The sequence below is a fragment of the Cavia porcellus genome, unplaced genomic scaffold, assembly GCF_034190915.1.
Source record: "Cavia porcellus strain 051 isolate PalLab524CR breed Dunkin Hartley unplaced genomic scaffold, mCavPor4.1 scaffold_31, whole genome shotgun sequence".
In the NCBI taxonomy this organism is placed as follows: Eukaryota; Metazoa; Chordata; class Mammalia; order Rodentia; family Caviidae; genus Cavia; species Cavia porcellus.
In genome coordinates, this window is record NW_026947514.1 from 36,951,277 (window position 1) to 36,966,913 (window position 15,637).

General features: G+C 40.3%; 1 protein-coding gene across 3 annotated transcripts in view; it reads left to right on the forward strand.

The window, feature by feature from the left end:
- LOC100716739 (coiled-coil domain-containing protein 170-like) overlaps positions 1-15,637 on the forward strand; it is a 59,183-nt gene that overhangs the window by 11,088 nt on the left and 32,458 nt on the right. Inside the window, exon 2 of one of the 3 annotated variants that reach the window (XM_063240889.1) lies at positions 1,079-1,206. In XM_063240889.1, coding sequence (XP_063096959.1) covers positions 1,126-1,206 — 81 coding nt within the window. In that variant the 5' untranslated portion in view covers positions 1,079-1,125. Of the gene's footprint in view, positions 1-1,078; positions 1,207-4,769; positions 4,871-15,637 lie in introns of those variants that run through there. The other 2 variants (XM_063240891.1, XM_063240890.1) reach the window with 2 other exon arrangements.

A 15,637-nucleotide genomic window follows, 5' to 3' on the forward strand; every position in this document is an offset into this window, starting at 1 on the left:
TATGGGTTTTTCACTTTATTTTTCTATTTATATCGTGGGGCTGGGCTCTGACCCCAGAGCCACTCATGCCAGTGAAGCACTGCACCTCTACACTATAACTCTCTACTTATTTTTTGTATTAATATGTGACTTATTCATATCTTTAAAGTTCTATTTTCTTTTAAACATATGAGATTAGATATTTAGTATTCTCTTACAAATCTTTGTTTATAGTATCTTGGTAGACACAAAATTAGTTCTGATAATTTTAGAAAAAATGTTTCATTCTTTTAGTACATTAAATGGACCATGTAATATGGTTTTAAATACTTTTTAGTTATTCCAATTACCACAATTTCCACGGTTTCATTTGAGTCATACAAATGCTATCTTCATTGGAAGTTCCACTAATTACAATTCAGAATTCTGGAAACCTTTTTTAACAGCAGGGAGAGAGCCAATAATACAGATAGATACACTCTAACTTGTACCCTTAATTTAGGTGTGGCAAAAACACACATATTGACTACTGAAATTAGGTTTTAAAAACCATAATTGTGTATGTAGGAACTTATTTGCAACCAAAAATAAAATATACGAAGTTTCAGTACTCTGAAAGGTAGAGTCAGTAGCCTAAATTTCTAGTCCAGCCTGGATAACTTAGTATCTGAGTGAGATCCTGTCTCAAAATAAAACAACTATTAAACCTTTGATCAACGACTTATTCGTGAAGTTAATAGTTTAAATTTCTGTGAAGTTTTTGTTAGATACACATGAAAATTTTACCAGAAATTTCATATATATTCTTGATTTCTGTGTTCTCAAAAATGGTGTCTACACAGTTTGCTGTGCTACATTTTCTTATGACTTGTATTATACACTATTGTCTGGTAAGGAATGGATTTTAGAAAAACATTCAGTAGCTTTGCAGGTAAGCATGCTACTCACCGTTTTCCAGGGCCTATTGTATTTGTTGAGGTTCTGTTTAAAGCTGTGTCCTACTTCAAGCCATTAATGAGAGTTCAAGTGGGTTGGAACATAGAGGGCTTTGATCCACAAGGTGCACACTTTGTTAACTCATGGCAGTTTCTCTTTGTAGGCTTCTTTAATCCACCTCTTCAAGTTGTTGCCACTGGGAACCCAAGCATGAACTTCACAAAGGCAGCTGACCCAGTCCATCCTAGCTTTGCTGGTTTGCTGATGAAAAACAAGAATCTTTTAGCGGAGGTAAATGAGTTATGAAAACAAAACACAAAGAAAGTATACTCTCTCTGTAAAAGCAGGGGCAGAAACATTCTGATAAAAGGCTGATCAGGTGTCATCTTACCCCAGTTATGCCCCCCCCCAATATTGAGTTTTTATCATTTAAACATATATCTGCCTTTTGCCAGGGGACGTTCACTGTGGGTGGCCAGGGTTAAGTGCTTTAGCATCAGCTGCCAAACGTTGGAGGTTAAACAGTACTTATGGATTACCTGCTCAAAACCTAGGTCATAAAAGTAACCAGTTACATGTATTAAGCTGGCTTTTTCCTCAGCTAAGGATCTCACCTAGATGTGCATGCTAGGCAAGCATTCTGCCGTCCATCCACCTCAACCATTTCTACTGAAAAGAATGAGTTGCTATTTTCAGTATACCACCAACTGGCAAATATTCACTAGTCTTATTCAATATTTGATAACGCATCTGAGTGGCAGCAATAGATAAAAAGGACAGAAAGTACATTTTGTAGGAAATGCCTTTGTACTTTGTACTTGTACTCCCTGGGATGAAGAGCAGATAATGCTTATAGAAATTCTTCAGGTGAGCCTAAGTATTATCAGGATTTGTTGCAAGGATCGGTCTTATAGGAAACTGGTAGGAAGCCCACAGGTCACTGTCATTGTTAAGGGCATAATGATATAGTTGTTCATGGCTACAATTTTAGGGTTACTTTATCAAATAAAGAGCACAACATGGTTACATTTGGGGGTCAATGGCGAGCCCTTTGAATCTGTGGCTATGTCTGGAGGCTGTATTTATTTTCTAGGGTGCCATCACAAATATCACAACCTTGGTGGCCTCAACAAGTTTATGTTCTCACAATCGTGAGGCCAGCAGTGTCAGCAAAGTTGGGGTGCAGATGGTGGTTTTTTCCTAAGACCCCATGTCATCTTCCCTTCATAGCTGGGTCCAGGTTTCCTCCTCTTATCAGGAGATCAGTCCTGTTGGATCAGGGGCAAGCCTAATGCTCTCTCTTTAACTTAAAGAACGCTATCCTTAAATACCGTCTCATTCAGGGTACTGGAGGTTAGGACTTCAACGGATGGTTTCATTCAGTTTGTAACACCGGGCTGTTTTCTGCCCAAGATGTTATTAAAGCTCTTTCCTGTTCTTGTGTCAATAGCCTGCTTACAAGTGTCATTTAAGTAGATACAAATATTCATTTAAGTAGATACCTAGACCACTACAAGCTGTGATCAAAATACATAGTACATGTTTAAATTTTTAAAAATGTATTGCAGGAAAAGACACATTGCTATTAATCCCCATCAAAATACTTTCCCTGGCTCTGACCTCACTTGTGCCACCACTCCTGTCACCCGCTGAAGGAGCTCTGCAAGTTCTCTTTTGTGATTGGACGGCTGACTGCCGTCCAACAGTGAGGTGGGCTCATAAAAACATTATCGTGGGGCACGGTGGCACACACCTGTAACACCACCACTCAAGAGGCTGAGGCAGGAGATTCACCTCAAGTTCCAAGCCAGCCTGGGGGACATAGAGAGTTTGAGGAGACCCTGTCTGAACACAAAAGCAAAAACAAACAAAAAACAAAACATTACCATCTGTCTCTCTCTACTAGTCACCAGATCTGGCACTGTGTGACTTCCAGCTCTTCGAAGGTAGACATTTTAAACTGATTCACCACCTCAAGGCAGTCACAACAGCACAACTAAAGATGCTCACAAAGGGGGGCTTGGGGCCAGGGGTTTAGCTTAGTGGTGCAGCACCTGCCTAGCAAGCATGAGGTCCTGAGTTCGATTGCTAGTACTAAAAAAACAAAAAGACAAAAGAGAACTCCCTGAACTGCTTTGGAAAGTGGCAAGAATTATTGATAACATGTTTGAAGTAAGGGGGAGAAGTTTGCAGGGCCTATTGTCTTTTACATTTAAAAATTTTTACCATTCATTGTGTTTTCTGATCATAGGGTGCATGTGTGTGTGTGTGTGTGTGTGTGTGTGTGTGTGTGTCTTGTGCTGGTGCTTTCATTTGTTTAGCATGGAGAGATGAATAGAGTTTAAATTTAAATGTAGTTTACATAGACACAGAAAGTTTTGTGATATCTTTGAGAGAGTTCTTATATTTGTGTGCTTTTTTTTTTTCCTTGAGACATGGTCTTGGCAAATTTCTCAGAAAAAAAAAACAAAACACTGCTCAGGCAAGACTCGAACCTGTGATCCCTACCTCAACTTCCCTCAGTGCTGGGTTACAGATGTACACCCTCACACCGGGTCTACATTTGTCTTTTCTTTCTGAAAACTATGACGTCAACCCCTGAAAAAAGATCCCTGAAGTTGCTCATGGATAACATCATTCTCCTCTATGATACAATGTATTATTAATACTTAAGAAGTTTGTAGCCTGGCACGGTGGCACACACTTATAATCCCAGCATGTGGGAGGCTGAGGCAGGAGGATCACTTCCAGATCCAGGCCAGTCTGGGCTACAAAATGAGCTCAGGGCCAGTCTGAACCACATAAGAAACCTGTCTCAAAGAGACAATAAAATAAAATAAGGCCAGGGATTTAGCTCAGTGGCCTAAGTGCCTGCCTGGCAATCATGAGGTCACGAGTTCGATCCCTGTTACCAAAAAATAAAATAAAATAAAATAAAATAAAACAAGTTTGAGAATTTTGATAATTTGGATTTGGGTTAGGTTAAATTTTAACATCAATGCATAGTTGTTTAATAAATCAAATTGTCAAAGAGTTCAGGTACCTTATTTAAAGAAAATATGTAAGTTATTTGCAAGAATTTCAAAACATTTCTTTACTTTTTGAGCCAGGGTCTCATTATATCATCCAAGCAGGCTTTGAACTCCCAGGCTCAAGTGATCTTGTTGCATTAGCCCTCAAAGTAGCTGGGACTACCGGTGTTCACCATTGTATCAGCTCTCAAATTATTTTTAGTTTTTGTTTTTTGGAACAAGGTCTCACTGCAGAGTTTAGGCTGGCCTTGAACTCACTGTGGCAGTCTGACCTCAACTCCTGCGTGCTAGAATTATGTCTTATACCATCACACCCAGTTTGAAATTATTCTTTCAAAGCTATTCCCTATATGTCCATAAATCATTTGCTAATTACAAATGCTTTTCTATGTATCTGTCAGAGAAAATATTTAAAAGGCTATGAAAGATCTCATTTTGACATGAATATTGAGAAGTATTCTGTAGCTCCTACGGCATTTTCTAAATTTAGTAAAAATTAGTGACAGTTACTATACGGTTTCCTGGTGTTAAAACTATTTTTAAAGAGTAAGTTTAATTGATTTCAACAGAATATCTGAGCGTCGGCATGAGTCATCTGCTCTCTTTGAATAACCTGTTATTTAATTCTGCAGGAACACAATTGTCTTGATGAGGTAACTTTTCTCTTCCCTCTGTGTATTCTAAATTTTCTGTTATAATTAACTTTACCTCTTTATGGAACATACAAAAAATAATCACCATGTGCATCCACCCAATAATGGAGAAACAGGTGCATGAGAGCTATATTGGGTGAAGCCAGAAATAGAAGGGATAGCTGCGACTCCATTCTCTAGCTCAGGCAAAGTGATACTGAGCTAAAACTCTTGCACAGCACTAGATGGGCTAGAGCATGAATCAACGTGAGTTAACAGGAAGAGTCACTGGTAATATTGATAACAAAGTCCGGTGTTCTGTGTTTCAGATATAATTAATGTATTTTACCAGTAATTTTTGGTTTGATATTTGTGGAAACTTTTATTTGTAAGAGAATGTGGCTATATTATACAGACAAGATGTTTCTCTTGCCACAGAATAGCAATAAAGCAAAGCAGAAACTCAATAGCTGTAGCCAGCTGGGGAGGGACAACTGGCAGCTAAAAATTATGTCAGGTCTTGTGCTCTGGGTGAATGATTCAGGGATGACAATGCACAATGTATGTTCCATTGTTTTCCTCTGGTTGATGTGTTTTGAAGTTTTGTTTGATTTCTTTCTCTTTGGAATAAAATGAATTGGAAAAATATGCATCTATCAGAATAATTACTATTATTTTTAACTGAAATTTTTATTGAGATAATTGTTGATACACTTGTAGTTGTTAAAAATAATGGAGAGATGTCTTCTATGCCATTTATTCCTTTTCTCCCCTCTTTTTTCTCCCTCTTCCCCTCTTCTCCCCCAGTCCGTCATCCTCCTTTCCCCTCCCTCTTCTTTGTCTTCCTTTTTCTCCTCTTCCTCTTTCTTTCTCTTCTTCCTGTACTGTGAACCCCAGAATTTTGTGCATACTAGGTAAGTGGAGTGTAATGCTCTAGAATTAGATAGTGGAGATGATTGTGCAACTTTTTTTTTTTTGAGACAGGATCTCAATATGTAGTTCAGCTTGGCCTTGAGCTTACTTGGTAGCTTACTTGGCCTTGAGCTTACTTGGTCTCAAATGCACAGTGATCCTCCTGCCTCAGCCTCCTGAGTGCTGGAATTATAGATGTGCGCCACCATGTCTGGTACAATATTTATTTATTTATTGTCTTTTTGAGTCAGGGTCTCAGGCAGTTCAGGCTGGCCTTAAGCTCACTTTGTAGCATAGGCTGGTCTTGAATTTGCAACAATTCTCCTGCCTCCGCCTCCTGAGTACTGGGATTACAGGTGTGTGTGACCACACTTGGCTTGGTGCAACTTTCAAATACACTAAAAACTACTGAATAGTTTAAAAGGATGAATTTTATCTTATTAGAATTATATCTCAATTTGTAGTGGAAAAAACCTAATCTACTATGACTGCATAATCCTGTGAATATACTAAAACATCCCACTGTAAATTTTAAGTAGGGTGCAGTGGCATACATCTGTGATCCCAGCATTTGGGAAGCTGAGGCAGGAGGGTCACTGCAAGTTCAAAGCAAGCCTGAACTACATAGCAAGCCTGTGTCTCAGAAAACCAAAAATCAATGAAACAATTTGTTACATCAATGTACACATTTGGTCAAGAGATAACTTTTCATTTCTTTAGGGAAAATACCCTAGAGCACAATGTCTGGGTCATATGGCAATTTCACGCTTAGTTTTATAAGAAAGTGATCAAACTGGTGTTCACAGTGGCCATACTATTTGTCATTCTTAGCAGCAGTGTGTGAATGATGTGATCTCCGCACTCCTACCACACTCTGGTGGTATCACTATTTTATATTTTAAACCTTCTGATATATGTGTGAAATCTCATAGTGGCCTTCATTTTCATATCCCTAGCAACTGACAATATTGAACATGTTTTTATGTCTTATTTGTTATCTGTGTGTCCTTCCAAAGAGGTGCTTTTCAAGTCTCCTGAGAGTTTAGGGTTCTGTATATATTGTAGCCCGAGTCCTTTGTTGACAGTGTTAATCAACAGGCTGTATCTCAATTTTTGTGCTGGCTGAGATGTAGCTAAGTTCTTGGTGCATTACAGTTTTATTATTTATAAGTTCAACATCAAGCTGTTGAGTTTGAGATACTTTGACATGTAACGTAGGAGTCTTTTAAAATCTTAGCATTTGTAAATTATTGGTCATGAAGAGAAAGGAAAATACTCAACTAGCAGATTTTCTGGAAGACAATTGATAAAGTTTGGTAATGAAAAGGAAGACGAAAATAGATCTAGAAATCAATGTCATGTCTAGTGTTCTACATGAGAATCATGTCACCTTAGATACTTCTTAATCAGATCTGAAAGGGTAGCTCCTGTATCACAGGACAGGAAGGCAGAACCTCTGCATCTAGAAACTCTACGGAGCAGTATTTACAGAGTTTAGGGAGTGGCGACCACTTTGGTACAGAGAACCTCCTGACTCACTGGTTAAAATAATGCTAACGGGCTTGGGCAACTACTGCGATTTGTAGTGATTCTCCTAGAAATACCGACAGTTTCCACTCAGCATCTGTGAGATTCTGACACACGCAAAGTACTTATTAAAATAAGACACTGGGCAGGTGAGAACAGACACCAAGTGACTGGGGTTCTCATCCATGGGAAAGAAGGGAGCTGTTAACAATGCAATGAAACCCCAGGTAAGCAGGGTCTTCTTGGAGGTGGCGGCGGTTGGAGTGGACTTGAGGACACGGAGTTTTACAGAGATTGGAGAAGGGACCATGAGAGGAGACGGGAGGGGAGGTTTTAGCCAGAGCTTCAGACTGCACAGGAGTGAGCAGTCAGTGGGGAATCGTCACAGGGCTTCCAGGAAGGGTGACACTATCAGACCCCGACGACAATTTAGAGCAGAATCAGACTTCCCTTGTGTTCTTTGACCGTTCTATTCATACCACTGTTATTGTATCACTTATGGCTTATTGTAATTTTTTGTTTTCAAACTGGTCTTCCCAAGTGACTGGGGAGGATCTTGAGAGTTCTTAAACTTTGGATCCTCAGAGCCTGACACATATCTAGAAAATGGAGGGCATTAAAGGCTTACTGTTAAATAAGTGAAAGGAAAATGTATAGAGATAACAGTAGCAGTAACTGACTTGAAGGAAAAGATTCAGGAGAAAGATGGCTCAAAAATGATTGCTCCGGGATTTCTGAAAATGGCGGCGGGCTAGGGGATCAAGCGAAGAGTCTCTCCAGAGATTTCATACTCGAAGCTAAAAAAAGACAGCATGGAGAGGGCCAGACAAATCGATAGCGATTCTTATTAACCAAGACAGTACAGCTGGAGGATTTAAAGTCGTGCTGAGACCTTCAACGCCGAAAACGGGAGGCTGCAAATCCCGCGCCCTTAAATCAACAAACTGACTCATGGACCCAGCACGAAAAGCTGAGTTGCTTTTGGGGACTGCGGGAAACTGAGATCCGGACCGGGACTCCAAGTAGCAGCCAGTTCTGCACCGCTGCATCAGAGCGGATGTACAAAGCTCTGGCGTTTCAAATCTAAACGGTGCACAGATATCTGACCGGTCAGCGCTGTGCCGGGAGTGCGGGAAAAGTGGACAGCTTGGTGTGCGGCGGTCCCGGAACGAGGACTTGCACCGGACTCTGGTGAGTACAGAGAACCCCGCGGCTGCTGGGTTTGGCCAGAGAACAGCTGGCCCGCCACCACGGGGAAATCAATAACACAGAGTCTGGTGCAGACATATTAGCCTGGCGGCAGAAACCGCAGTTTGGTGACATCACCAGGTCCCCTTGTAGGGAGGGCTGGTGGAAGACATATTGAGTCCTGGCAGAGCCTGATTACTTGCTGGCTTCAGCTCCACACAGAGAACTTAGTGGGAGCCATCTTAGTTTTGGGCAGATCTGCTATTCAGGTGCTCCTGTCACAGAGAGGTTTGGAAGAGAATGGCTGGGACTTGGGCAGAATCCTGAGCCATAGTGACATTACTCAGCTGCTTCTGATTCAAAGAGAACTGGCAGGAGCTACTGGGGCTAAACCAAGCCTCTGCTTGGGGCCCAATAAACGGATACAAAATAGTCACAACTCAGTGACAACCAGAAAGTACAGCCTAATTTATGAACTAACTGACACAGAGGCTAGAGACTAGACTGTACCGCCCCTGCATCCCAGCCTACCCCAGATAACAGCAAATTGGGGAGGACAGCAAAAACTCAAGCCAGCACGCTTCTGAAAGGCCCTAAGCAATTCGGAGAGGGCCAGAGAACTTCAGGACAGTCTGAAAGAAACCAGAAACATGACAAGAGATAAAAATAAAAAAAAATCTCCAGCTGTTCAACAGGAGAAAATAAACCCAAGAGAACTAAACACTGAAGAGAACAAACACAGTAACCATCCTCTACTTGACACAGCATCAGCCGAAATTAAAAAGTACTTGCATGATCTCATAGAGGAATTTAAAGATGTACTCCTGATCCAAGTGAGGCAAGATATAAAGAGATTAATTAAAGAAATGACAAGCCCTGCCCAAGAGAACACAGATGGAAGAACTGAGGAAATCAGAAAAGAAAGAGAAGCATCTGAAGAAGAATTTAAGCATAACTTGGAATACATGAAACAGATCCAAAGAGAATATCAGGACACTAAAAACTCCATTGAATATTGGCAAAATGCCTTGACAGAAACTAAAGACAACCTTCTGAAACTTGAAGAGAGATTTAGGGCTTATGAACGTGAAAGAAAAAGCCTCTTAAAAATAACAAGGAACCAGAAAGAAGCAATTCTAAAACTGGAAGATGATAAAAAAGATACATAACCTAAGAATAAAGAATGTGAGTGAGGAAGCAGGAACATCCAAAAATGAAATACAAAAAATATTCACAGATATATTAAAGCAAAATTTCCCACGTATAGCAAAAAGAAATGATATCCAGATAAAAGAAGCATACAGAACGCCAGCTACCTACAACCAAAACAGATCTACGCCTAGACATATAATAATCGAGATCCCAGAAATCCACCAAAAAAACAGAATATTAAAAGCAGCCAGAGAAAAGATGCAGGTTACCTATAACGGGAAATCTATCAAATTAACAGCAGACTTATCAACACAAACTCTTAAGTCAAGAAGGGAGTGGGGAGAAATATTCCAAGTCCTGAAGGAAAAAAATATGCAACTGAAGTTCATATATCCGTCAAAACTCTCTCTAAAAATTAATGAAGAAATAAGATACTTTCAAGACAAGGAGGAACTGTGGGAGTTCGTGGCCACCAATCCAACCCTACAGAGAGAGCTGAAGGACATTACAGAGAAAGAGAGGAAGAGATATCAGGATTCCAGCTACAGTGGCAGAGAGGCCTCAGTGAACGGGGCAGACAATGGAATGAGGGAATAAGGTGGACAAATTATAGCAGAAAAGTGGAGTAGCAGACATGAGGCAGAGACGGTAAGCTAGTCTTTGGTAGAGACAGCTCTGAAACTATATTTAAAAAAAAAAAAGCAGAGGTCATTGCTAATGGTGTATAACGATTTAAAAGACACAGTAGTCCTAGTGCCATATTTAGATTGAATTAAATTTGTTCTGGTCTGTCCACTCATGTCAGATTTGAGGACACAGACCTCTAGAACCAAAAATAGCAGGTTATACCATGGTAACTATCCTTACTTTCCTATTGACTTAGGCTGAAATCCTGTATTACTTACATTGTCTTACTATGACTGATCTTAATTGTATCTGAATCATAAGACTATTGGTTGGCCTTGACTGATCCTATTTGAAATCGGTATGCGTGTTAGAATCAACCCTAAAAGTAGAGGAAACTACTCTGAGCATGACAGGATGTAAAGGATATCCATACTGGTATGAATCAGTAACAGCTCTCAAATACTACAATGCAGTCAAAGATAAGTTTTTATAAAAATAGGTGATAGTATGTTTAACTATAATAAGCCAGTGTTGTGGACAAATCTATTGAAAATAACAAGAGAAAACATAGTAGCTACGGAAGATCATTTATATTATAGTTTTATAAGTCTTATCCATTGCATGTTTTTCCAGGAAATTGTTTTGCTGTCTTGTTATGACTTGGTTTTCCCTATAATACAGAGAGGATAGGAACAAATACTCTGAGGAAGAGACCTGAAAAACCCGAGGCTTATTTTGTAGCATTATAATATAAATTCTAGCAATCTATTGTTTGCTGATTAGAATGACATTGGACTGGTTTCTTCAGCTCAACTTCAGCATATGCAGAGATGGGGACGGCTATCACAAAGAGAATGAGAGATGCGATGGTAGTCGGTATTGTCTTCCCTAATTTGGAACTTGAGGACCTAAAAAGACTTCATCATCCTGTAATGATTTGATTAGTTCTATAATATGCAATAAGTATAGAAAGTGGGTGAAGTTAGGGACAACTATTTGTAAGAAGCTAGAGACAGTTAGATAAGGTAGATCTCCAGTGGACTTGCTTTGAAATCTGTATTTCTTTAAATTGTTTTTTATTTATTTTAAATGTTCTGTTCTGTTTTGATATGGTTAACCTTACCCTCTTTGAGATGTAAAACAAATAGGTGGGACTGATAATCATATTACGGAGCTTTTGTTCGATCATAGAGCAGAATGGTTGGTAGGGCCACTTTTTTGAATGTCATTCTAAATACTTTAATTCTATAACCTGAACAGCCATTTCGAAGATGACAATTTGTAACTTATCAACTGGCAATTTCTTACCTTTTGTTTGTCTGTAATTTAGTATTATTTCTACCCTTTTTTTTTAATCTCCATGTATTTTTTTTCGTTTCCTTTTCTTTAAATAAAAAAAAAATGATTGCTCCATAGCAATTTCTAGTGAAAATATAATGGGATCTGAAAGTTTAGATGTTCGTTTGTTTGTTTGAGGTAAGGGCTCTCTGTGTAGTCCAGGCTGGCCTCGAACTCATGGCCTCAGCCTTCCAAGTGCTGGGTTTATGTGCGTGTTACCAAACTTTAGATTTTTTAAGCATTAGTTGTTGTTAATGAAAGAGCGATGGTAGGAAACAGGAAGATAGACTGTGGAGATGGGAAGGCGTCTTCTTTCCCTTCCTTCTATCCATGCATTCCCTTGCTGCATCCTATTTATTGTCACTTATTTTGTAATTTTCCTCCTTGCTAAGTATGCATATTGTACTCCAGTCTCTAAGGTCCTATTTTAAGAGCTACGTATATAACCAGAAATTTGCCCGGCATTGTGGAATACACTGAAATCCCAGCATTTCAGGAGGATGAAGCAGGAGGATTGCTTTGAGTTTGAGGCCAGTCTGGGCTACATAGTGAGTTCAAGGCCAGCCTGAATGACATAGCCAGGCCCTGTCTCAAAAAAACAAAATCTAAAACAAAAACAAAAACAAAAATTTACTTAAGAGAATAAGTTAGTCTAAGAAAAGTTTGTTTGGAAAAAAAGATTTTTTTTGCAGTATTGAGGATCAAACCCAGGGTCTCATTCATGCTAGACAAGTGCTCTGCCACAGAGCTACGTCCCGAGCCACTTTTACTTTATTTTGAATCAGGTCTCTCAGCACTGTGGGAATCTGAGGCAGGAGGAGCAAAAGTTCAAGCCCAGTCTGGGCAATCTAGCTATTTAGTGAGACCTCGTCTCAAAATAACAAATAAAAAAGCGCTAGATATGTAGCTCAGTGAAAAAACCCTGGGCTTAATTCCCAATACCAACTAAACAACAGCCAAATAAATAAATAGGGCTGGGTGGTACTCAGTAGTAGAACAGACCTGGGTGTGATCCCCAATCAAAGCAAAAGCATTCAAACTGGGTGGGTAGGTGCAGGCCTATGTTCCCAGCTCCTTGGGAGAATCACAAATTTAGTGCCAACTGGGTTACAGAGTAAGAACTCACGTAAAACAAACAAACAAAACTACATTTACGTCTATTTTTTGTGGTAACTTAAATGCAAAAATTCCCACAATTTAGGATTTGTGACATTCAGATCAGCACTATTAACACCTGCAAAATGCTTCCTACAGATATTTGCTTAGAATGATTTTTTTTTCTTTGTTTGAGACCGGATCTGCCTCTGTAGCCCAGGCTGGCTTGAAGTCCCACAAATCCTGCTTCCACCTCCAAGTGCTGAGATTATAGGCATGAGCTACCATGCCTGACCTAGAAACATTTTTATTGAGAGGGGTTTTTAGATATGATGTGCATGCAAATTAACTTTTCTCAAAACCTTTTAATGTAGACCTTTCTAAATGTCAACTACTGGAAATAAATCATCACATTGACTTTTCTTAGCTTGTCTGTCTGTCTGTCTATCTGTCTGTTTGTTTGGCAGTACTGGGACCTAAGTACATGGGATGCTGAGCTATGCAGCCTCGTTTGAGACAGGGTCTTACTAAATTGCCCAGAATTACCTTGAATTTGCGAGCTTCTTGCCTCAGTCTCCTGAGTAGCTAGAGTTACAGGCGTACACTACCACAACCGGTTGGTTTAGTTTGTTTATTGCCATCTGGTCTCCACAAAACGGAACTATCATAAAAAGGGGTGAGTTGACCTTGTTGATGTTTTTGGTAATCATGGGTGCTTCTTCTGAGGCAGTCTTTCAGTTTTCATAACACAGAGCAATGAAAATGGTGGCAAGTGGTTGCCTCAGGGTGGCAGGAAGGAAGGGAGGAAGAATCAGTGGGAGCAGGATGGTGTGAGGTTCAGCGGCAGAGACGTGCCTGGCATGTGTGAGGCCTTGGGTTTGAAGGGATGATCACCTGACAGTGGGGGAACCTTGCATTTTGTGTTGGATTGCATTGGCAGATGATCTGTGTGGAGACTGAAACGGGGCCCACCAAGTTAGATCAGATGAGGGACGGAAGGAAGGAAGGAAGGAAGGAAAGAAGGAAGGAAGGAAGGAAGGAGGGAAGGAAGGAAGGGAGGAGGGAGGGGGGGACTGGATGGCTTACACAGCCTTGCCTGTGTGCATGGCAGTCCATGCTGTAGCATTCAAGGGCACTGCTTTGAAAAAGTATAGGAAAAAGTATAGGGAGAACCTAAAGACAATCCAGGGCAAAAACTTGTATACACTTGGGGAAAACAGGTTTTGGATTTTTTGCTTTGTTTGAGATAGTGCTGCAATGACAAACAGAAACACCAAAATAACATGCAGGATTTGGAGGCAGATTTATTTATGTCAGTGAGCGCTGATTGGGATCGTTCCCAGAATATCAGGCCCCGAAGCCTCAGGGAGGGAAGTTTCTATGGAACTAAAAGGGGAAACGCAGAAGCAGAGTACTTGGCTGTCTTTGATTTGTTCTTACAAAGGCATCTTAGTGACAGCCATTTCTATGAGGCAGAGGTAACAGGCACCTGTAACGGGAACCATTACCTGGACAGCAGGCTGGCTTGGCAGGAGGTGGGGTGTTTTGTGCTACGGTGTCTCACTATGCTGCCCGAATTGGCCTCAAACTCACATCTCTCCTGGCTCAGTCTCCCAATCTGGGATTATAGGCATGTGCCACCACATCTGGCTGGGGAAACCGATATTATAAAATAAAATTAGGTTTGAATTCTCATTCTAGGTAAATGTTTATTTAGAATAAGGGGTCACACCAAATCACAATTTAAGAATTTGACAAATAGGTCAAAATTAATTTGCATGTCTTCTGGCTCTGTGTATGTCAAAACTACATTATTTTCTTCTGCTCATATATTTCCCAAGCTGAGAGGCACAGAATAGGTTCATTTCTCGGTATCACCTCTGGGCCTGCAGCTTGATAGCCTAGTCCTGGGTCAGCACTGGGGATGCGGCAGAAGCTGTGAGACGAGGCAGTTACAGTATGTTCACTATGCACAGAAGTCACCCCACTAAGCCTGGCACAGTCCCTCAGGCCTGAGTACCAAAATACCTGTGATCCCAATGCTACCTCATATGAGGAAAATGTAGGGATCGGAGTGCAACACGACCATGTAATCTTGTAGATAGTGTATCGCTGTTAAAATCTTAATTTTTTCAATGTAAAATATCCACTTTAAGGAAATAAAATAATAATTTGTCCTGAGCCAAATATAAGTGACCAGGGTCCAGAAACATGGACTCAATTTGTCCATGTTCTGCTGGGAAGAAGTTACATCAATTTTATAGCCACAGAACAAAGGTGGTCCTAAGTCCATTTACTGAATACAGGGAACGCTATGATTAGATAGGGTGCAAAGCAGGAAAGTCTTTTCTAAGGTTTTAGATGTTGTCACACTTGATTCTTAGCTTGAGAGATGGCAGAAGCTAGAGGTCTGTTCAGCTTAGTAACTCATTGTGAGGGTTTTATCTTAACAGTCATGAGGTGCTGGGGTATGTACAGAGGTTGAAAGGAAATGGGTGTTATGGTGAGTGAAATAGCTCAGGCTCGTTTGGCCCACATGCTCCATCTCCCCACAATCATGATGTTCCACTCGGCCAAGGTCAAACAATCTGCAGGATATTTAGCCCAGATATGCTTCTTACCTAGGTTTGGTGGCACACACCTATAATCCCAGCGGTGCAGGAGGCTGAGGCAGGAAGATTGGGAGTTTGAAGCCAGCCTCAGTAATATAGTGGGACACTTTCTGGAGGGAAGAGCAGATATAAATGTTCAGAGAATTTAAGTTTTATGACTTGAAAAAGAATTTTTGGGGCAGTGGTGATGCTGGGAATCTAACTCAAGCCCTTGCACATGCAAAACATCTACTCTTATCCTGAGCTATACCCGCAGCCTTAGTAAGTTGAAAATTTTATAAAAGCATATGACTCTGAAACACATTGCTAGGGACCCTCCTGGGTGGCTTTTGGTAGGAGGCAAAAGACAAAGAGTCTCTAAATTTAAGACATTAGCTTCATGGTAATTCTTCCGGAACAATTGAACAATTTGTCTCTCATACGTATTCCATTAAAGAATTGTCCCTGGATGTTTGTACTAAACACACTAAAGCCAAAGGATAAGGCAGCATGTTAGTTAACAGGAAATTGTTCTTTATCCTCAGTGAAAGGAAACTGAAAACAGTATTTCCAAACTGGTTATGCCACATAAAATTGGCCAAATATGAGTTCAATGAACTCCTCTCTT